A 21,886-nucleotide genomic window follows, 5' to 3' on the forward strand; every position below is an offset into this window, starting at 1 on the left:
AAATCTTAGAACTGTGAATAATGTATATACTGTAACTACAAATGGAAGACATTCTGGCTGGTTTTGTTTTGATTCAGAACAGGTTGAAATTCATCGTTCAGAGGAAGGATACCACCTTCCAAACTCTAGTCCATGCCGCTAAAAAAAACTCTTCTCTGCTATCTATCCAGATTGACCATTGGGACATCGCCCACCCACATGACCTCTGCTAGCAGATTTATCACAGTGAATCCTTTTTCAGCCTTTTCAATATGATATGATTCAATCTGCTTTAATAAAGTCCCATCAAGTGAGTGTAAAATTGGTCCCTATATTGGTGGATTGTAACACATTAATGGTAGCTACGTTACTTTTTTTTTTTTTTAATTTGGCTGAGTGGCATGTGGGATCTTAGTTCCCCAACCAGAGATCAAACCCACACCGCCTATGGAGAATCACAGTCTTAACCACTGCACCACCAGGGAAGTCCCTGGCACATTACTAATAAGCTTCGTGCATCTATGAGAATTCCACCAACGTGCTAACCTCCAGTGAGGTCTCTTACAATATATACCAACCTCACTCAGCTGTTGGGTTTGGTTTGGTTTTGTTTTTGCATGGCTTGCGGGGTCTTAGCTCCCCAACACTCTGCCCCAGGACACTGAACCCAGGCCTTTGGCAATAAGAGCTCAGGGTCCCTGAAACACCAGGGAATTCCCACACGTGGCTTTTTGAGTGTCTTGTTTTGTTTTGTTTTTCAGACAGAGAACTTTTCTATTTTAGAAAAGTGATGATGATAAGAGATGTTACCACCCCTGGAGCTGGTGATGGGGCTGGCCCACTTCTCCCGTCTCAGTGTGCAGCTACCCCTCCTGTAGAGAATCCCAAACATTTTAGTGGAATTTTAAGTTCTGTTGGCCTGTACAAACTTAGCAGGTGGCGAGCACACTTTTAAAGAAAGAATAGTAAAACTGGATTCCTCTTAAAGAAACTGTAAACAGAAGCCAGCTCTTGAGGGCAGCATTAAAGGTCAAGCTGCCTTTAAGCTATACACAACAATAAACTTTGAAACCGGTGAAAGACTTGAAGGTTAATTCACTCCTAACTGCATGTCCAACTTTAAACTCTGAAAACATAAATAGACTAGTGGACAGCAGCGCTGGTCTGCCTTCTAGAAGAGAGAGCCATGTAAGGGGAGGATGGTGGACGAGCCAACCAGCTGTGGCTGCAAGATTCTACAGATGGAGGCTATGCCCCAGGACACAAGCCATTCTATCTGGGTTCATAATCTGGTTGGGCCACTTCCTAAATGTGTGACCTGGGCAAGTTATTTAACCTTTCTGTGTTCTGTTCATTCAACAGATATTTATTAAGCAGCTACTCTGCAAAATCCCTGGCAGTCCAGTGATTAGAACTCTGCGCTTTCACTGCTGAGGGCCTGGGTTCGATTCCTCATCTGGGAACTGAGGTCCTACAAGCCCTGCCGCGCAGCACGGCATGGGTGGGGGAAAAAAAGCAGCTACTCTGTGCCAGGCATTGCCTTTGTTTCTGGGATGATGGTGATAATATTTCATGATCTGCATGCTGGTGACTTGGTGTTCAGTTCGTAAAAATTCATTGAGCTTTACACTTATGTGTACTTCTCTGTATGTGTATTTTACTTTGATAACTTGTTTAAAAATCTATGGCCTTCGGCTTCCCTGGTGGCACAGTGGTTAAGAATCCGCCTGCCAAAGAAGGGGACACGGGTTTGAGCCCTGGTCTGGGAAGATCCCACGTGCTGCGGAGCAGCTAAGCCCACAAGCCACAACTACTGAGCCCACACGCCGCAACTACTGAAGCCCATGCGCCTAGGGCCTGTGCTCCATAACAAGAGAAGCCACTACAATGAGGAGCCTGTGCACCACAATGAGGAGTAGCCCCACTCTCAGCAACTAGAGAAAGCCTGTGTGCAGCAACAAAGACCCAACGAGCCAATAAATAAATTTAATTAATTAATTAAAAAAAAAACAACAGTGGCTACTATTATTATTCCAGTAAAATTCCTTAATAGCGCAAACCAAGCCATCAGGGTTTGTTCAAGAGGGATTCAGCTGGCTCTGCCGCTAGGATTAGTACACAGAGTCCTTCCACAAACCAGTTAGGCGTGGACTGTGCATGTCATGAAAAAATGTGCTTTTCTTTCAAGATCAAAGAAGAGGAATTTTGTTCATACTTGTGAACTAAAGTGATTTAAGGCTGCTGTGAACATGTAAACAAGTTGTGAACTGCACAAAGTCTCCATATTTAAGGGGCTTCCATTCAAACTGCAAACCTCATGGGCTTGTATATTTATTACCATTTTTCTGGCAGGAATTCTGGCAGTCAAGTGTCTTATTTTAACAAAACTTTTATTAAAACAACTTTCTGACAGATGGGAGTCAATGGTGTGAAAAGCACCACTTTCTCACTTGCAAAAAGATGTTGCTTGAAAATACCACCCAGTAACTTGGAAATAAAGAAAGGAGCCTGCCTCCTAGGAGCTGTGCTTTAAAACGAATACACAGAGGCCCTGACGCAGCCACTTCTGAGACTACAGAGCCCCAAGGCCTGAGACTTGACTGTCGTTGAACTAGAACAAATTGGCCTTGTGATTTGTCCATCAGCCTTTGTGGTTCTGGCTGACGAAAGTCTCCAGCAGAGAGACAGATCCTCTCTGGGGCTCCGACATCTCATGTTTCCGAGGACAAGACTTCCTTCCCGTGTGGCTTCATTGAGGTCGTGTCCCCTCTTAGCACAACACCCAAATTTCTCCTGGTGAAGTGGGTTCCAGCCGGCCTCATCTTAGGACCCACACAGACTCCTGGATCCCCAAACCAGCAAATCTGAGGGGGGCCACACATCTGCATGTTTAAAAAGCATCCAAGTGACTTCCATGTCCAGGTGAGGGTAGGAGACCCGTTCTAATCAGTTTTCTAATAAGGGGACTGAAATCAGGTTCACTCAAGCTCAGCCAGACCCCTCACCTTATGGAGGAAAGGGATGTGGGAAAGTGGAAGGTAGTACTCAAGTTCAGAAAGGTTTGGTGTGTGGTAGGGAGAGGAAAAGAAAAACCTGGGAAGCCACATCCTGCCTTCCTTCTTTTCTAGGCTGGGCCAGGGAGAGGCTGCCTGCTGGGGTGGGTGGGTAGAGAGCGAGAGTGTGCAACACACCTGGCCATGTGGGGAACAGGGGTGGGGGGGCGTGGGGGGGCTGGGGTGAGGGTGCTCATCCTGCAGCAGCCACAGGTCAAAGAGCAAAACGGTCACAGCGCTGCCCTCCCTCTGGTCTGGGCCCAGACCTGGGATTGGGCCAGCACCCTGGTAAGGGGACAGGATAGGTCTTTGTTTCATCCTATTCTCAGGACAGTGAACTCTGGGAACAGACCTAAGACAAGTACCGAAGTGCTATAGGTTAGTGACAGGATGGGGGAGTCAGAGACTGGCCACCAGATCCCAGACAGTCCAGGGGGCTGCAAATGGTCCCCCAGCCCTGGGATCCAATGCCTGACCCCACCCCCAGTCACCTATGCTCAGAACAAAGTTCAGGATGGGACCAGTTCCAGCTGGAATCTCTGCCCACCACCTCTTCAATAGGGGGCAGTATCAGCACTGGAGATGGGGAGGGGGGCGCTAGACCAAAAAGTACCATCCCCTGACGGGCTGTTCCAAGCCTCATGGGCCAGAGGAGAAGCAGCTTCCAGCTTGCTCCACTCTCTACGGCCTTGGTGTCCCCAGCCCTGGGGAGGGGAGAGGAGCTGAGTCCGAGGTGAGGGAACCCCAGAGCCTTTCTGCCAGAAGCTGGAGTCTGGGGCACCACAGCAGTGACCGCCACCACCTGCTGGGCCCAGCCTGGACTGTGAGGGAGCCTAGATGCGGGAGCTTGCAGGATCTGGTGGGGGTACAGCGATGGCAGGACTTTCCACCATGCCTCTCCAAGAAGCAGGGGCTGCGTCCTATTTTCCTTATAAAAGATACTTGGTGGGGGTGGGTTAAGGGCAAGAAACCAAACCAGTTCAACATGAATCACGTGGCCAGTGCCAGGTGTTGGGGGAGGGGCCCTGCAGCTTCAGGGTAGTGGGAATACAGTGGACTGGGGTCTCAAAGCCAGAGTCTGCAATGCAGCTGTGCCACTGCCAACAGGACTTCAGGGCATCCCTTGTCTTGAGCCTCTGTTTCTTCTACAAAATGATCCACGCAAGCGAGCTGTAGGGTTAAAGCACTGACTACACGCAGCTGTCATCACTATTGCTTCTGCCGCCACCACCACCGATCTCTGCCCTCAGGACACACAGGGCGGCGCCTGAGCCTCCCACCCCTTCTACCCAGAGGCCAGCCTTCCGGTGCCTTCCCTGCTCCAAGAGAACATGGTGTACCTAGCTGTTGCTGGGGGACTGGGGTGTCCTCCCCTGCGGGCTCCGGGAACAACAGCCAGGAAGCATGGAGTAATCAGGTATGGCCATCTGGGAACAAGGTTCAAGACCAACATGCAGGGCCAGACGGAGGTGGAGAGGACGGGCGGGAGCTGGTCACCGGTGTACACTTTACACAACCAACGGGAAGGCCTTGGTGAGGGGGAGAGGAGCGGCGGATGGGAGGGAAAGAATGAGGGCAGCCAAGTGCCAGGGCACAAGCGAGGCCCCTCCCGGCCTGGAGGGCTCGGCGAGACCACAGGCAGCTAAGGGCCAGGGGCAGAGCACTGTGCCTGGCCCCACCCCACACCCAAGGCCCTCCCCTCACCCCAAACCCCCAGGCCCTCCCTGCACTTGCTTTCACCACAGTCGGCAGGTTCAGCCTCAATACTGGGAGGATGGAAAGAGCTTCCCATCCTCAGCCGCCAAGGCTGGAAGGTGAGGGGCAGGGAAGAGCCACAGGGGGCTCCGGGCCCCTCTGAGGGACTGAAGGGTACTCAGAAATCCCAACGAAAAAGGCCGAAAGGTTTTTACTCTGTGAGCCCTGGGGAGGGCCTGGCAGAGCGCAAGGTGTCCACAGGGCGGGTGGGTGCAGAGAGGACGAGCTGGGGCCTCAGCCTTGCTTCCTGGTGCAAGTGAGGGGCTGAGGGGCTCTGAAGCCCCAGCCAGGGGGCCCCCACTCAACATCTGCCCGCCCGAGTTCACACTGGAGTCCTGGGCAGTCCTGAGATCGCAGGGCCCACCTGAAGTCTGGGTCAGGAGAGGAACACTGGGTAGAGGAAAAAGGCCGGCCCGGGCAGCCGGCAGCTGTCCGGAGGTCTCCAAGGGCTGGAATCCGTGCGTGGCAGGAAGAGACACAGCCCGGGCAGGCACAGCTGAAGCCCGGTGCTGCTCCGTCTGCGGGAGCGGGGGCCCAGACCCTTCAGCTCCCAGGTCGGGCTACCGGTCAGCAGGAGCGCTGGGTTAGGCTCAGAGCTCATCAGGGGGGCTGTGTGTGAGGGGGGAAGCCTTCTGGATGCCCTCGTCCCCCTCGGGGCTGGGGTCTCCCTCGAGGCCACCGAGCTCCTTCCTCTGCTGGCTGCCGCCGCCGCCACCCGAGGCCTTGGCCCTGCCGCTCTTCTTCTTGGATTTCTTCCCCCCCAGGGCAGCTGTGTCCCCCTTCTTGCCAGACCACTGCTCTGCCAGGCAGCCTGAGAGGAGGAGGAGAGACACCCTCAACAGACTGGTTTGCTGGGTGAGGAGCACTGCATGCAGAGCTGCCGGGGGCGGCAACTGGAGCTGCTCCCAGCTCTGCCTCGCTGTGGCCCCAGGCTGTCTGGGGGCATCTGAGCATCTGCACGGTTCTCTGCACCAGGCACCAGGCCTTGACCCCACGCTGTCCCACCCAGCTCCCTGAGGATGGATGCTACAATGCCCCCATTTCTTATTTCTCTTCCATCCTCCCCCTACCCACCTCCCCTGATGGGGAGCAAACACCACCACCAAGGGCCGACCTGCCCTCAGACTCACTGGTGTCCTTGCCCTTCAACACGTGGTTGGCGCAGAGGAACTGAGTCAGGTCCTCCTCCTGGTGGTTCCTGTACCAGTCCTCGATCACCTCCTCGAACTCCTCCACCAGCACGTCGCACTGTTAACCACAATGCCTCGGGTTGGCAAAGCCCGGCATTGACTTCTCCCAGGGGAGCCCGGCCGAGCCTCGCCACCGGCCAGGCTAGCGGCTGTGGTTGCCCTGAGGAGGCTGAAGCCAGAGGGGTGAGACAACCTGACCACAGTCCCCCGGCTCCTGGTGACCTTCCTCGGCCGACGACCCACCCCCACCTGGCCCTGGGGGGCACAGCCGCCTCCGAGGGCCGAGGGGCCCGTACCTGCTTCTTGAGGTCGGCCACCTCTGCAGAGGTCTCGTTCCATAGCTCGTAGGGGATGTCCATCACCACCTTGACCCCTTTGTGCACCAGGTTGTGTAGCGTCTCAAAGGTCTCTGACATGCCCTGGAAGAGGCAACAGGACAGGAGAGGCAGAGACCCTTCTCCCCGCCCTCTTCTCTCCCAGGGGTGCTGGAGGCCCCAGGACCCAGCCTGAAGTCAGGACCCCCTACGGCTTCTCAAAGTTGTCCTCACCTTCCCCTCCGCTCTTTGAGGCCCGCGTCCCACAACCCCTCCCCACACCTGCCCTGTCCTGCCTCCCGACATCTCCTCCTTTTGAAAAGGTCTGCTGTTGCCCTCAGGCCCTTTGAACAAATACTCCTTTCCCAAGAAATAAGTTGGTCTTGGCTCTGTCCCCTCACTGTAGCTTCCCCCACAACCAGGCCCACTCCCTGCTTCGGGTTCTTCTGCCCGGTTTGTGTCTTTCCTTTCAGGGAAGAGGCACAGAAGGGGCAGGGAGGACTCTTGGCTGTATAAAAAGTACTTCTGCCAGACACCTAGGTCTTCTCTGCGGAGACAGCACACTATTTCTCCTCTCTTTCCAGAGCTCATGCATGCGAACACAAGCAAATATACACACAAATATATCCTCCCCTCCTCCCCCGCTTTTTACACAGCAGCAGTATATATCGTACGTACTATTCTGCACCTTGCCTTTTTTTTACATAATAATAAACTTTGGAGATGACTTTAGTTCAATTCATAAAGAGCTACTTCATTCTTCGTTTTACAGTTTGCATAACAGCCCACTGGATGGCCATATTAATTTATTTAACCACTATCCTACTGGCGAATGGTTAGGATGGTTCTAATTTTTGGGGTATGGAAAATTATTTTATTTATTTGAAAATAACTTTAAACATTTTTACATTAAAAGTAAACGTGGGGAACTTCCCTGGTGGTCCAGTGGCTAAGACTCCGAGCTCCCAGTGCAGGGGAGCTGGGTTCAATCTCTGGTCAGGGAACTAGATCCCACATGCCGCAACTAAGACCCGACACAGCCTAATAAATAAATAAATAAAATAAAATAAAAATAGAAAAGTAAACATGGATTTTTTACCAAGTACAACATTAATACAAATTATAAAGATAAAACCTAAGACTTCTGTGGCTTGAAACTATTCCTCTCAGTTTCCCAGAGATTTCTGATAGATCTCCTTTGCTAGAAGAGTACTTAGGTGGAGAAATGTGGGAGGCGCTCTCCTACCAGGCATGGAAGATGCAGAGACAAAGAAACATGGGCCTTGTTGCAAGAAAGCTCCTTTTACGGGGAGAGAAGCATATAGGTACACAGTAAGTACCATACGTGTCACAAAAGCACCATGACGGAGGTCAGGTTAGGTCCAGAGGAGGAACATGGAAGTCACGCCCTCCCCATGAGTCTTCTGACATCTCCTCTAACCCCCCACAATTCAGCACATCCTGAGTTCTCCCTGTACAAGTGCTTAGGCCCCCGAAGGGGCTGCCACCCAGGAGCATGTGTCTGAGGCTGAGGGAGGACCCCAAAGGGCAGGCCCAGACCATCAGGAATGTGCCCACTGCCACGGAAAGGTCAGGCTGCTCGGGAGGAAAGGGGTGCGAACAGTAATGGATGAAGAATGGGGAGAGGCCAGGGAGGGAAGCTCCCAGGACATGATCTTCCAGTGGCACCCAGACCAGCAGACACACTTAGACAGGCAGCCCGACCCTGGTGGGGGTGAAGGGTAAACACAAACCCAACCTTGGCAAATCGGTTGCTGCCGGTCCTCTCCTTGTGCAGGCTGTAGTCCAGGAGTCGCTTGCAAATGGTCTCAGTGACTTCGATTAACCGTAAGTCCCTGCCGAGACAGCAGCACAAGAGGGCCTCAGTTCCCCTCCTCACCCCAGTGGGTGAGTGGTCCGTCCCTCCAGCCCTGCTACCCCAACACCTGCACATCTCACCAACGGGAAGGCAGAGCTGGAAGGAAGATAGGTCATCTGGGGGGGCTCTGAAATGCTGGAACACAGACCAGAGAGACACAATTTTAACAGCTCTATGGGAAGGAAGTTTTTTCTGTTGTTGTTTTCTAATAAAGCTAAATGATTCAGTAGATTAAAAAAAAATAAAGCAAAAGGTATTAAAGTTGATGTTAAGATATCGTTTTGTTTTGAAAGGATGATCATAGTTGATGGAAGTGTTTTTTGATTTGCTTTTAATATTTATACTTGGCAAAAAGTTGGTAATCCTATTTTCTTTTCTTTGGCCACGCTGTGCAACTGGCGGAATTCTTAGTTCCATGAACAGGGATTGAACCCGGGCCACGGCAGTGAAAGCACCCAGTCCTAACCACTGGACCGCCAGGGATAGCCCCAGTAATCCTATATTTTAAAAAATTGGTCCATAAAAATCCAAGAGCCTGGGAATCACTGACAAGGTCCAACAGTCGTGCTTTTACAGATGAGGAATGTGAATCCCAGAGGCATTCAGGGATTTATGAAGGCCACACAATTAGTTCAGGATAGAACCAGTGGGCAAACTTGGGTCTCAGTTAGAGCTGCCTCCGTTCAGTGGGGCTGCCTAGCCAGAAGGGAGAAGGGAACTTCAAGCTGCTGAGGCCTCAAGGAACAAAGCAGGCCGGGCTAGTGCCCCCTCCCCACCTTCACTTACGACTTGGTGTATTTGACTCCGGATGCCTTCCGGTCCAGGATGCCATAGCCCGTGTCAATCACCTCCTTGGTCTTGCCAGTTTCCTCAAAGGCTGACTTCAGCTCCACGGCGACATATTTACACACTGGGGGAAGGAGACACAGCACAGCCTACTGAGTGCATCTGAGTATTTGACAGGGGCTGGCTCCCAGCAAAACAGACCCCAAGTGGATGCCTCTCCTGGACTGGGTTGAGTCAATGCTTGGGGCAGAGAAAGGAGTCAGCACCAGACCACCAAGTGGAGTTCAGTGGGTGAAAGTGGGCTCCGAGATCCACTGCCTCCTGTCCACTCTTGGCCCTTATCCTACTGACTCCTTCCTGCCCCCCACCCCCCACAATCATTTATTTTACTTAAAAAAACTTCGAACTTTTCAAACTTTCCACACAGAAAGGCTGAAAAGCTGAAATAATACAATGAATAACTATATACCTTCCACTCACAGTCAATAGTTGTTAGTGATTTACCACATTCTCTCGCCAATATATCATATAAAGCAATGTGATAATAATAGATTTCAACAATATACACACAGTTTTTGCTAAACCATTTTGAAAGTGAGTTGCAGACATCATGATCTCCACTCCTAAACAAGTCATCATGCATCTCCTGAGAACAAGGACCTTCTCCCACCTAACCAGAAAATTACCATACTCGGAAGATTAACAACAATTCCAACATCATCTAATACTCAGTCCACATTCAAATTTCCCCAAGTGTTCCCGAAATGTCTTTTATGGCTGTTTTATTTCTTGATTTCATGTGTTGTTCCAACACCAGCTCTCTATTCCTACCAAGTTAATTTGCTCCATTCGCCCCACAGGCCTATTTCTGCTGTTCTTTGTACATTTATTTGCTCATTTCCTCTTACTCTTCCTCAAATAGTTATTAAGCAACTCCGATGTGTCAGGCACTGCCTGGGGACACAGAAACGAAAACAAGATCCCTCCCTTCCAGATACTCAGTCTAATGGAGCAGAAAGAAGTGTAAACAAATAACTACCATTGCATAAGGAGTGCTACCACTGAAAGTGTGCAGTGCCTGGGGCCTTAGGAAAGTGTGTGATGCCCTCTAGAACCTTCTGGGCTTCTCTGTCCATTCTCCCAATCTCACTTTAAAAGCCTCCTCCCCCAGGAAACCATTCTGCAAGAATCCCACCGGCTCTGGATTTCATTCTGACTCTGCAGGATCCATGCTCTCACTAAAGGCCTCCATCATCTCCTGTGTCTCTCTAATTAGACCACAAGGGCACCCAAAATGAGAATCACGTACTGGATTTTTTTCTTTGTTCCTCTAGTCTTGGACTTTGTATGTGTTGGATACTTGATAAATATTGCTCAGAGAGACTGTGCTTGTGCTCGAGCGGCTTCTGATGTCTTCAAATAGAACATGGTCTGTGGGCTAAATGCCATCAGCCTTGTTATAACACCAACAGCAGAGCTGGGTAGAGAACAAACTTACCACCAAAACAAATAAATCCCCTGAAGGCTTGCTTGGTGAAATTTTATAACATATGCATTAATAGATGGTTTAGAGAACTTGGAACACATGAAAAATTCCAAAATGTAAGCCAGTGATCTCAGAGTCTGCAATGAATTGAGGGTGTCTCACCTCCCTGGCTCTCCGTCCAGGACCACCTGGGCTCCCTCCCCTCTTCTGTCTTGTACTCTATGCAAGCTCATCATTTTTCTGGCTCCTACACCCCCCTCTCCCATGCCCTCAACATGTAGTATGCCAGGCCCTGGGGGCTGGAACCCATCAACCCATCTCTCTTATACCCACCAATTACAACCTTGCTTCCCAACTCTTCCAAATCTTATCTTTTCAAGACCCTCTCTGGGGACCCCACCCAGAACCAGACTTAGAGGAGACTCATGGCACAGACCCCAGATCCTCATGGAGATCCATCCACTTTTTTCTCGGCAGCTTCTCCCTTCCCCTATGCCAAAGCCTCTTCCACTCAGGCTACTGAGCCAGGAGGCAGGCTTTGTGGGCCAGACCGTCAGCATTTAATAATAAAGGTGTCACAGTGATAAGTAAAAGTAAATATACACTATTAAGAGGAGCCTAAGGGTTGGAGTTTGCCAAGCCATCCTTTGACTGAAAATCCCTTTTAAATTATTCTTTAATTACCTACGAAATCAGGTTGGACTAGAATGATCTAAAGATCTTTGCAAGGGACTTCCCTGGTGGTCCAGTGGCTAAGACTCTGTGCTTCCAATGCAGGGGGCCTGGGTTCGATACCTGGTCAGGGAACTAGACCCCACATGTCACAACTAAGAGTTCACATGCTGCAACTAAAGATCCTGTGTGCTGCAACTAAGACCTGGTGCAGCCAAATAAATAAATACATAAATATTTTAAATAAATAAAATAAGATCTTTGCCAGCTCTATGCTTTTAGGAATCTCCTAAGGAAAAGAAATGTGAGCTTCTTAGGCTATGAGAATAATAAGAGAAACAGTAAGGGCTCTTTGCTATTAGAATAGATAGAAAATGAGAAGGGGAAGTGAAACCCCCAAAGGATGTTGGCTATGACTAAAAGAAGAGTGAAAGGAAGGCATCATAACCCTCTGACTGTCTATTCAAGGGAGTGAGGGAGAAAGTAGAGGCCAGAATCCATATTGGGAGGCCGGCCAGTGAGGTCAGTTCATCTCTGAAGCATCTCACCTTTAATCTCTCAAACGAAAGGATTATGCCTCCCAAACCACCCCCACTTCCCAGTGCTTAGGGAACATCCGGCCGGCTGTCGGCTTTGAATGAGGATGCAAAGATTTATAGCCAACTTTCGGGGGTGAGGGGCTGGGGTTAGGGAGGTGAGAAGGAGGGAGTGGCTGGCTGTAAAGGCCTAAGGAGGAAACAGAAATGGAGGGGAGGGGAAAAAAAGGTAGGCCCTCCCAGTCCTGGACTGCCGGTTTGTGTGCTGGTGCCCTTCTCCCCCCCACCCCCCACCCCCGTCAAGTGCCACACCTCCACCTTGGAAGGTCTTTGGGATTCACTATTTTCCCTTATTCCTAAAATCTTCCTCCTTCGCCAAGTTCCCCCAGGCTCTCTTCTCTAAAGTGACCCCTTAGGCCTCGGACCCTCCTCCTTCCTCCACACACATCCACAGCGCCCGCCCCGCCCCCCTCATTCATTCATACTTATTCCAAACACAGTTACTAGGTGCCTGCGAAGCACTGTGCGAATAGCTTTCTTACACAAGGTTCCTGCCCTCAAGGAGCTCACAGCTAGTGGGGGAGACGGCCAATGACACAAAGTAGGTTGCGGTGAGGGCACAAGGGGAGCGTCTCCAGCTCTTCCTCCCCCAAGACCAGTCATACGGATCTTTTCAGTTCCTCAAACTCGTCCTTTGCTTGCAGGCCTCTGCATCTGCGGCTTCACTTCTCTTCACCCGGCTAATCAGTTCAGGGCTTCCTGGACGAAACCTTTCCCCGCCATCTCTGGGCTGGATTTAGATGCTCCTCATCCAGCCCCGAAAGCCCCGTGCCTCCTCTATCACGGTTATTACTGCTTGTTTTCACCGATTTCTGAACTCCAGGTGCACCGAGACCTGGTCTCTCGCCCGCCCCTGTGTCCCCAGCGTCCAGCACAGTGCCAGGCACATAGTAGGTTCAGGGAGTGGAGACCCGCTCAAGAGCCCAGGACCTCCCATCCCCCGACCCTTCTCCGCAAGCCCCGCCCCCCAGTAGGTACACCCCACGGGCCCCGCCCCCTCACCTTCGCATTTGCTGGGCAGTCGAACCCAGTCGGTCTCCTCGGCTCGCGCCTGCCTCGGACCCAACTCCGGGGTCGGCAGTAGCAGCAGCAGCAATAGCAGGGGGAGAAGCAGGAGACAGCGGGGTCCGGGCAGGGACCCGGACGCTGGCTCACGTAGCGGCTCCATGGCCCAGCCGGACCCGACGCGCGCGGACCTGGCTGTGCTTCCTCCGGCTGCGCGCGCTGGGCAGCTTCCCTGAGCCGCTTCCGGGACTGCACACGTGCCTCGACGTAACCAGGGCAACGGCGAGCCCCCCGCCCGCTCTCCCCCCCCCACCGCCGGTCGCCTCGGCCCGCCCCCAGAGCAGACGGAGGCCCGCGGACTAGTCAGCCAATGAGCTTTTCGGGGTTTGCCTTCTAGCGAATGAGAGGACGATCTTTTTCGGCCTCGGCCAATGAGAGAGCGGATGGTATCCTCAGTGACCTATGGCAACATCTTTTCCCACCCCCTAACAGAGGCTCTGGGAGGGGCTGGAGGCCCCGGGCTAGGGCAGAGGAAGCAGCGCTCTGGTCCGGAAAGGTGTGGGAAAGACAGTCTTCACTGCCTTCTCCGCCTACTTGAACGTCACTTCCCGCCTGGGGTCATAATGCAGCCAGCCCTTACTGAGTATCTGTTTTTACATTTTATTATTATTATTGCTGTCGTTATTGTTGTAATTGCCACTCTAGTAGGCACTGTGGATGAGACCTGGACCATTCAAAGAGTCCTCAGCCTTCGAGCATCTTTCTTAGTGCCCAGTAACCCTAGATTTGTCCCAGTGAGAACTAGAACAAATCATTTACTCTCTGAGCCTCAGTTTTTTAAAAAATAAATTTATTTATTTTGGGCTGCGTTGGGTTTTCTCTGGTTGCAGTGAGGGTGGGCTGCTTTTCATTGGGGTGCTCAGGCTTCTGATTACAGTGGCTTCTTTTCTTTCGGAGCATTGGCTCTAGGCGCGCGGCCTTTAGTAGTTGTGGCACACTGGCTCAGTAGTTGTGGTTCGTGGGCTCTAGAGCACAGGCTCAGTAGTTGGGGTGCCCAGGTTTAGCTGCTCTGCGGCCTGTGGGATCTTTCTGGACCAGGGATCGAACCCATGTCCCCTGTATTGGCAGGTAGATTCTTAACCACTGCGCCAACAAGGAAGTCCCTGAGCCTAAGTTTTTATCTGTATGATGACAAGTGATCCTCCTAGCTGCTGTTCAAGGCTTGCCTGTTCCTGGGAAGTTCAAACGGGTTAATAGAATTAAAGCTTATTGAGCAGATTGGGAAAATGTTCATGCATTGATTTTCTTTTTTTAGTCATCTCTTTTATACATATTAATGTATATATGTCAATCCCAATCTCCCAATTCATCCCACTCCCCCTCACCCCCCAATTTTCTTTTTAGTGTGTAATCTCACTCCCTTTTCTGGTCTATTGTTTATTTCTTTGGATTCTGAGCTCCCACCAGGCAGGGACTTGGCTGATGAACAATTGTATTTCCCTTCCAACTCCCTGGCAAAAGGGTGTCTGGCACAAGGAGTTGTTCAATGAAACCCCCTTGTCCTTTGTCAACTGTCTGGGTCTTTGGGGCTGCTTCAGGCTGCCCCTGAGCTCAGTGTTCTGTGGATACACACAGACCAAGGCTGCTTCTCTGGGAGGTTGTCTGCAAATTCCTTTTTTTTTTTTTTAAGGACAGCATTAGTGATTCTTATTTATTTATTTATTGGCTGTGTTGGGTCTTTGTTGCTGCACACAGGCTTTCTCTAGTTGCTGCAAGTGGGGGCTACTCTTAGTTGTGGTGCGTGGGCTTCTTGTGGCAGTGGCTTCTCTTGTTGCAGAGCATGGGCTCTAGGCGCAAGGGCTTCAGTAGTTGTGGCTCGCAGGTTCTAGAGCATAGGCTCACTAGTTGTGGCACACAGGCTTAGTTACTCCACGGCATGTGGGATCTTCCCAGACCAGGGCTGGAACCCGTGTCCCCTGCATTGGCAAGCAGATTCTTAACCACTGCACCACCGGGGACATCCCTGCAAATTCCATTTTTGTCCATAAATCCCTGTATCCTGGTGCCTCATGTTTCCTTCCTAGAGGTTGGATGTTTATGATATTTTATAAAGACTTCAAAGGACTGATGCTCAGCCCATTGACTTCTCATTTCCTGATCTTAGCTTCTTGCTCAAAACAGCTGTGTGGGTGACAAGGCACTTTGGCTAGGCAGGAGCTGTGGTATGGAGAATTCCACAGTGTAGAGGATCAGGACACCATCCTGAAGTCCTCCATGCTCTCTAGGCTTCGTAAGACTTAGGGAGGCTCAGAGTCAGGCCAGGAGTGCTCCTGGGAAATAATGTTCAGCCAGTCACAGTGGGGATTCAGAGTCTGGGGCAGGGCAGGATTGGGGGAAGGGGGGCAAGATGGGGAGGAGTGCTGAAGCTAAGGGAAGCCTGCTTCCAGAATAAACAGAAGGGCCTCTGAGAGGACATTTACTGAGACACAAATTAGTTTGGCAGGAGCCTTGGACTCACCATTTGGGCTGAGAGCTGGGAAAGGACAGTGGCTGAAGGAAGTCTGAGATTATGGCTAGCTATGCCCCCACCCCCACCCAGCCTACCCCTTCCTCAGCCTGTGTGTTAGGGAAGGAGCAGGCCCTGTGGGGATGGTAGACAGATTGCTCCCCAGAAGGATCAATGCACTCTCCCTCCCTGAAGAATCCAAAAAAGAGGTGGGAGAATCTCCTTACAGGCTGGTGAGAGATGAATAGTGGAGGTCAGGTGAGGGTTTTCATGGAGCAGCAGCTGAGAGGACACAGAGGCTCCAGGAAGCTGGGAGTGTCACTGATGCCGTGTGTGTGTGTGTGTGGGGGGGGGTTCCAGGGAACTGTCCTGTGCTGCCCCAGGGGATATCTGGAGTCACATAGAAGCACCCAGAGATCCTTAGGGTGATTACTGGAGAGGAAACCCTGGGAAAGGCTGGATTTCCTGCAAGAGCTGGACTAACAGCACACACAGGTTACACTCCATCGTGGGAGCCTCATAGTCTGTCAGTGCAAGAACCCTCTTTAGGAAACAAAACAAAATGAAACAAAATCCTCTTTAGTGCCTGGCTCAGAGTTGATGCTCAGTAAATATTTGTCAAATGAATAATGACCCTTAACTGATTAATAATGTGTGAATTTGGAATTACTATCTGTGCTTTTGGCATTGGATGTGATCTTGTTACTCTGGAATCCTGGCCGTATTCTCTTCGGTGGAGTCGAGTCTGTACAAGACTTCACATCAGGCCCAGCACCCCATCTTCCTGGGTTCCTGGGCTCCTTGCCCTGACCTCTCAGAGAGGTTGGGCCAGGGTGAGGAGACAGAGAAGGGGCCTTGACCCATACCTGGTGATAGGGAAGGGAGACAGAGGTGGGACCGCATCCTCCCCAACCCCCAGCCCCACTCTGCAATTCCTAGGCTCTCACCCTCAAGAAGCCTTCCCAGATTTCTGCCTCCTGTAAATCTGCCAATTTCCGCCCTCCCAGAGCAGACATGAGTTAAAATATTTTTCATTTACTTGTGTCATATAAGTTCTCCTTTAATTGTTCTCAGGTATCCGCACTTCAAACATCCCAGTGTCTGGGTCGGTTACCGTGTTCAAGGGGCTTCCAGTCTGATGGGAGAGACAAAGCCTTTTCCCTCAGAAAGCCTTCAGTCTGAGGGGGAGACCGAGCCTCGCCCCCAGGGAAGCTCGGGTCAGCTGGAGGAGGAAGATCACAGAGTAATGCTCCAAGTCTTGAGGCTGGAATACTGAGGGCAGGTCCCGAGCAGCAGGCCCTGAGCACCAGCGGCCCCTGCTCCCAGACTGGGCTCCTGGGATCCCGACCCGGGTGGCGAGCGTGAACCGCGCGGCCATCCGGGGGCTGCAGCGCCTGCCGGGCGGACAGGCTGAGCCCTCCGCCTGCGGTCCCCCCATCACTGCGGCGGATCTGGTCGGTGGGGGTTGTATTCGATCCTCCCGGTGGCGGAGGATGCGGGAGAAGGCGGTCCGCCCGCGGGGCCGCGGAGGGCGGGAGGAGCCGGGGGTCCCCAGGGCGAGGCGCCCGCACCGGGTCCCCCCGAGCGGCGGGCGGGAAGCGGAGGCGGCTGCAGGTCAGGAGCACGTCCAAGAGTAGCAGCTTGAAGAGCAGCAGCCGCAGAGCCCCGAGCCGCAGCTCCTGGCCCCGCGTCCCTGCGGGAGAGAAGGAGCCGGTGAGCGGGCTGGAGGCCGGCGCTCAGCCCCCACGCGCGGGAGAATGTTCACCAGAGGAGCGGGAACCCAGGGGACGTCCTTCCTGGTGTCAAACCTCAGCTCTGACTGGCGATAGCAACAAACACCTCCCAAGCCTTCAGTTTATTTTATTCCCCAACAACCAAGGGGATGCGGGCCAGGCAGGAAGTAGCATCGGATGCGAAGGAGTGTCACCAGCTCAAGTTTCTCTATTTGGTCGGGAAGTAGAATCTGGCTCAGGACTCATTGTCCAGGGGGTGGTGGGACTTTCCTCTACCCAGTCTCCCAAGGCTCCCTCGACTCCCAAGACTCTCCCAGGGCTCTGACGCTGAGACCATCCCTCTGGGCTGCCGGAGGAGAGCTGCAAGGAGCTTTCTGCTAGCTCTCACCTGCGCTTCTCACCTGGTGTCTAGTAATTATGCTGGGGTCAGAGGATCCATCCACATCCGACCCAGGGGGAGACAGAGGCCCAGGCTAGCCAGTGCCCCAACCCAGCAAGGAAGCTTCTTGAAGGGACACCCACCAATCCCCGAGGAGACTCATCAGGCCAGAGCCCAACAGGGCCTGAGGTCCTGGTTCCCAGTACTTACCCCTGAGAGGCTCCCAGAGGCAGGTCCTGGCTGAGGAAGCCTCTCCTGCCAGCCAAGGAGAGGGGAGTGAGTCCTTGGGATGTGCTATGCCCTCCACCCCAGTGCTATGCCCTGGCCCTGCTCAGGGCAGCTCTTTATGGTGTGTTAGATAAATGGACAAAAGAACCAGTAGTAGGAACCCTGGGCCTGTCTGTGGCAAGTCCTCTGAGGGGCCCAGATCTCCCTCTCTCCTGGCTGTCCGCTGTTCTGTGCCCCAGAGATACCTCAGCGCTTTTAGACAAAGTATCAATTTTCTTAGCAGCCTTCTTTGGAAGGCAAGACGTTTATTCAACAAACATTCCTATTTGGAGGATGAGAAAACTAACATAATTCAAAAAGAGGAAGTAAATCGTCTGGTCAATAATAATAATAGCTGGCTTTGGACATGTGACTTAACCTTTCTGTGCCTGTAAAATGAGGAGAATAATATAACCTACTTCTTAAGTGTAAAGTGTTTACAATAGTGCCCGGCACAGAGTAAACAATAAGTGATAGCAATTTACTATTTAATTATTGTTTGGTTCTAATAGGGTGTCATATTAAAGGTGTTATAGATAATTAGTCCTGGGTATACATAGAAAGATATTAACCTAGAAGGGAGGAGACATTATTACTTCTTGAAAGTCATGCATCAGAGCCTGGATTTGAATGAGATATCACAGTTTCAAATCCCAGAACTCAGGGCCTTGAGGGCACCCTCGTTTGACCCCAGGCATTACCTCACCTAGATGGTTGGCACTTGGATGCCCTTCGTGCCCCCATGACCTGGATTGTGCCCTCCCTCCCACCATATCCTGGTTTCAGGGTGTGTGAAAGGGGCAGGGAGCAACCACAGGGGCCCAGGCTCTGTCCCCACCTGACAGCTGTAGAGGCTGTGTGCTCTGGCTGTGGTCCCCAGTCCCAGGCCCAGTGTGGCAGACCAAGGTCTCCCAGGCTGCCAGCTCCTCAGAGGGCAGGGAGAGCTGAGCCAAGCTAGTCCAGGTGCCATCCGCTGCTGGGGAAGGGCCATAGGTGAAGGCATCCAGTGAGCTGCCATTGCCAGCTGAGAACCAGATGGGACTCTCGAGGCCAGGGGGTGCAACATCCAGGACCAGGCAGATCACCAGCGTCTGCTGCTTCCCATCCACCAGCAGTGTGATTGGTGGGGCCAGAGAGGGGAAGGGTGTGCTGCCCACACCTGAAAGAGAGCACACACTTGTAGGGAGCTAGATCTGTCCGTGCCCTCCCAGGTCAGCATCTCATATCCTTCCATCTGGATTTCTCTCCTTCCATCTATCCTTCCACCAACCATCAATCTATCCTTCTACTCACTCACCCATCCCTCTCTCCTTGCATTTTCCTATCTACCCACCTTCCTTCCCTCCATCCTTTCATTCGCCCATGTATTCATCCATCCTTTCTTCCATCATCCATCTTCCCTACATCTCTTCTCTCTACTTTTCACCTGTATGTCCATCCATCCATCCATCCATCCATCCATTTATCCATCTTTCCATTCCTCCATCCATCCTTCCATCACCTATTTATCATACCTGAATCTCTCTGTGCCAGATAATGTTGTATCTGGGGATACAACATTAATTAAAATATTGTCCCTGCTCTCAGTGATCTCAGTCCCATGAGAAAGACAGCAGATGCAAACAAATATTTATAGTACCTTGCTGTGCCAGCCTCAGGAGAGTGGTTACCTCTGGGGAGGAAGGGAAGGAAATAGGATCTGGAATAAGATCAAAAGGGACCTCAAATGTACCTGTATCATTTTGTTTCTTCTAAAAAAGAAAACTGATTCAAATATGGCAACATTTTAACCATTTGCTAATCTGAGTAAAGTATGCATGGGTGTTTGTTGTATTATTCTCAGGGGTATTTTTCTGTAAATGTGTAACATTTTTAAACAGCTTTGTGTATATATAACACCTACCATACAATTCATCCATTTAGAGTATATGTCTATTATTTTATAATTTTTTAAAAAAGTCACGTGGGTACTGCAAACATTTATCCTAAATTTTTCAGAATAGTCCTGAATTTCCACAAACATCCTTTTCAGTAAAGATGACTCATTTAATATATAACAAAATGTTATTTTTGAATAATTGGATATCTTTTCATATAAATAAAATCTCAGAAGTTAAAACCTACAAACAAATTTGCACCATGAGTTAAGTACAGCCAAATAAAAACATGCCACAGGATTCAGGGAGGGGTGCCAGAGAATCTTGTGGGGACTTAGAGGTAAGGGGTGCTCACAAAAGATTTCTTGAAGGTCAAATAACTGACCTAGAAGCAGGTGGATGGTAAGTAGCCCCTCAGGATTTGGATTCAGACCTCTGTGACTCCAGATCCCACAGACCACCCCACTTGGAAGGATGACTAAGATTTTCCTACATTCAATGGACCAAGCCTGGAACATGGTCTCAAACAGAGTTGGTTTGACTCCTGACTCATCCGCTTAAATTTACTGAGTCTTTTTTTTTTTTTATAATTAATAGTAATCTTTTTTAAAAAATATTTATTTATGTATTTGGCTGTACTGGGTCTTAGTTGCAGCATGTGGGATCTTCATTGCCACATGCGAAATCTTTTAATTGAGGCACCTGGGATCTAATTCCCTGACCAGGGATCAAACCCTGGCCCCCTGGATTGGGAGCACGGAGTCTTAACCACTGAACCACCAAGGAAGTCCCAATTTACTGAGTCTTAATTGTCCCATTGATATAATGGGGTTAATAACACCAGCCCAGTAAAATTGCTGTGAAGAATAAAAATCATGAATATAAAACACCTTGGCCGATAAGTATCGCCAATACTAATGTTAATAAGGCACCATACACAAAGGGAGGAGAGAAGGCTGGCAGTGAGCTACAGGACCCTCAACCTCCTGAGCCTTTTCAGCTGTAGAGAGAGACACACTCCCCTGACTGAGTTCAGTGTCTGCCTCCTCCATGAGGCCTCCCAAGATTGCTCCTCTTCACCCTAGCTGCTTCCTTCCTAGAGCTCAGGCCTCCCGCCACGGGCTCTCCCTGCTCCATTTGGGTATGCTTTATCTCCCTAGTGAGGGAGAGCTGGTGACAAGGAGGTACCCTGACTCAAAGGTCAAGGACCCTCCCCCCCCACACACACAGGTGAACATGCATGTGCTTATGGATGAAACTGGAATTCTCAAAATTTGAGTCCTTTGTCTCCAGCCTTGATCTGTAGAGGACTGGGGTGGGAGTGGGGTTCAAGGGTCAATACACCTGGGAAGTCACTGAGGCCTTGAGACTTCTGAGAGCCCATTGGTAGGGGGAGCTGGGAGTGAACATGCGACACCCCGAGGACAGGAGACTGGACAGGAAGGAGGGAGGGACCTTACCATGTTGCCTGTGTCCCATCACCCCGTATAGCGTAACACAGCCAGGCTACCCCCCCCACACCCATCATGCACACCTGTCCAGCTTGCTCTGAGATATGAGCACCCTCCCTCCCAACACTGCAGACTCCAGGCGAGCAAGACTTGGGGGCCCCAGAGCAAGGTAGCTGGGAGGTAGAGTAGCTGGGGAAGAGCTTCTGGTGATGATGGGCTTCTGGTGAGACCCTCCCAGGGGGACCCCAAATACCTCTGTCCTACCGCCCTGCATCCCTCCCACACTCATGGACACCCAGAGTGAGGGAGTGGGCTTGGACAGACCAAAGGGGCACAGAGAGGGATGTAGGGAAGGGGCTCACCTGTGGGCAGGGCTGGACACCCGAGGGCCAGGAGAAGCAGCAGCCAAGTCCCGGCCATGGCCCACCTGAGAGGAGGCAGGACCCAGCTGCAGACCTGGCGTGTGGGTTGGGGGAAGAGGCAGCCACAAGACCGCCTCGCAGGCCACAGGCCCAGCTGCATCTCAGCTGCTCCACCACGGAGCCGTTTCCCCTGGTGAGGGGCCCCCCCACACCCACCCTGGCCCCCAAACTCAGCCTTCTCTCACGGGTCCAGGGAACTCAGAGTGCCACTCCCACACCAGGAGCCAGATGCCACACCCCCTCCCATGGTGAAGAGCCCTTCACAGTGTGCAAAGCCATTCCCCAGACACTGCCCCTGTCATCTAGAGGATCCAGAGCCCTTAACAGTGTGTCAGGGGCTTAACATACAGCAATTCTTTCCATCCACCCAATTACTGTGAGTTCCATTTCAGAGGTGAAGCAACAGAGGCTCGGAGAGATTGAGTGACCTGTCCAAGGCCACACAGCTGGCAGGTGGCAGAGCCAGGGCTTGAACTGTTTTCTGATGGCTGGCCTTACTATAGGCAAAAAGCCCAATAAACTTATTTCCATGTAGT

General features: G+C 51.5%; 2 protein-coding genes across 3 annotated transcripts; both read right to left on the minus strand.

Moving 5' to 3' along the window:
- Window positions 1–4,916: 4,916 nt before the first annotated feature.
- Window positions 4,917–13,015, minus strand: CNPY3 (canopy FGF signaling regulator 3). Of its 2 annotated transcripts, XM_057698891.1 has the most exons (7): window positions 12,713–13,015; window positions 8,957–9,080; window positions 8,251–8,305; window positions 8,051–8,173; window positions 6,274–6,396; window positions 5,918–6,035; window positions 4,917–5,598 (listed from the first exon to the last, which is right to left on the minus strand). In XM_057698891.1, exons 1-7 carry the CDS (start codon window positions 12,876–12,878, stop codon window positions 5,378–5,380), a joined length of 930 nt encoding a protein of 309 aa, XP_057554874.1. In that variant the 5' UTR covers window positions 12,879–13,015; the 3' UTR covers window positions 4,917–5,377. The 2 variants fall into 2 exon arrangements, with proteins under 2 accessions (XP_057554874.1, XP_057554873.1); XM_057698890.1 differs by lacking the exon at window positions 8,251–8,305 and having other exon boundaries at window positions 8,051–8,147; window positions 12,713–13,012.
- Window positions 13,016–16,259: 3,244 nt separating this feature from the next.
- PTCRA (pre T cell antigen receptor alpha) lies at window positions 16,260–21,491 on the minus strand. The gene is made up of 5 exons (XM_057700224.1): window positions 21,291–21,491; window positions 19,240–19,272; window positions 18,439–18,759; window positions 17,544–17,588; window positions 16,260–16,914 (listed from the first exon to the last, which is right to left on the minus strand). The coding sequence occupies exons 1-5, from the start codon at window positions 21,448–21,450 to the stop codon at window positions 16,307–16,309; spliced, it is 1,167 nt and encodes a 388-aa protein (XP_057556207.1). The 5' UTR covers window positions 21,451–21,491; the 3' UTR covers window positions 16,260–16,306.
- Between the last annotated feature and the right edge of the window lie 395 nt (window positions 21,492–21,886).

The sequence above is a fragment of the Hippopotamus amphibius genome, chromosome 11 (assembly GCF_030028045.1).
Source record: "Hippopotamus amphibius kiboko isolate mHipAmp2 chromosome 11, mHipAmp2.hap2, whole genome shotgun sequence".
NCBI lineage: Eukaryota > Metazoa > Chordata > Mammalia > Artiodactyla > Hippopotamidae > Hippopotamus > Hippopotamus amphibius.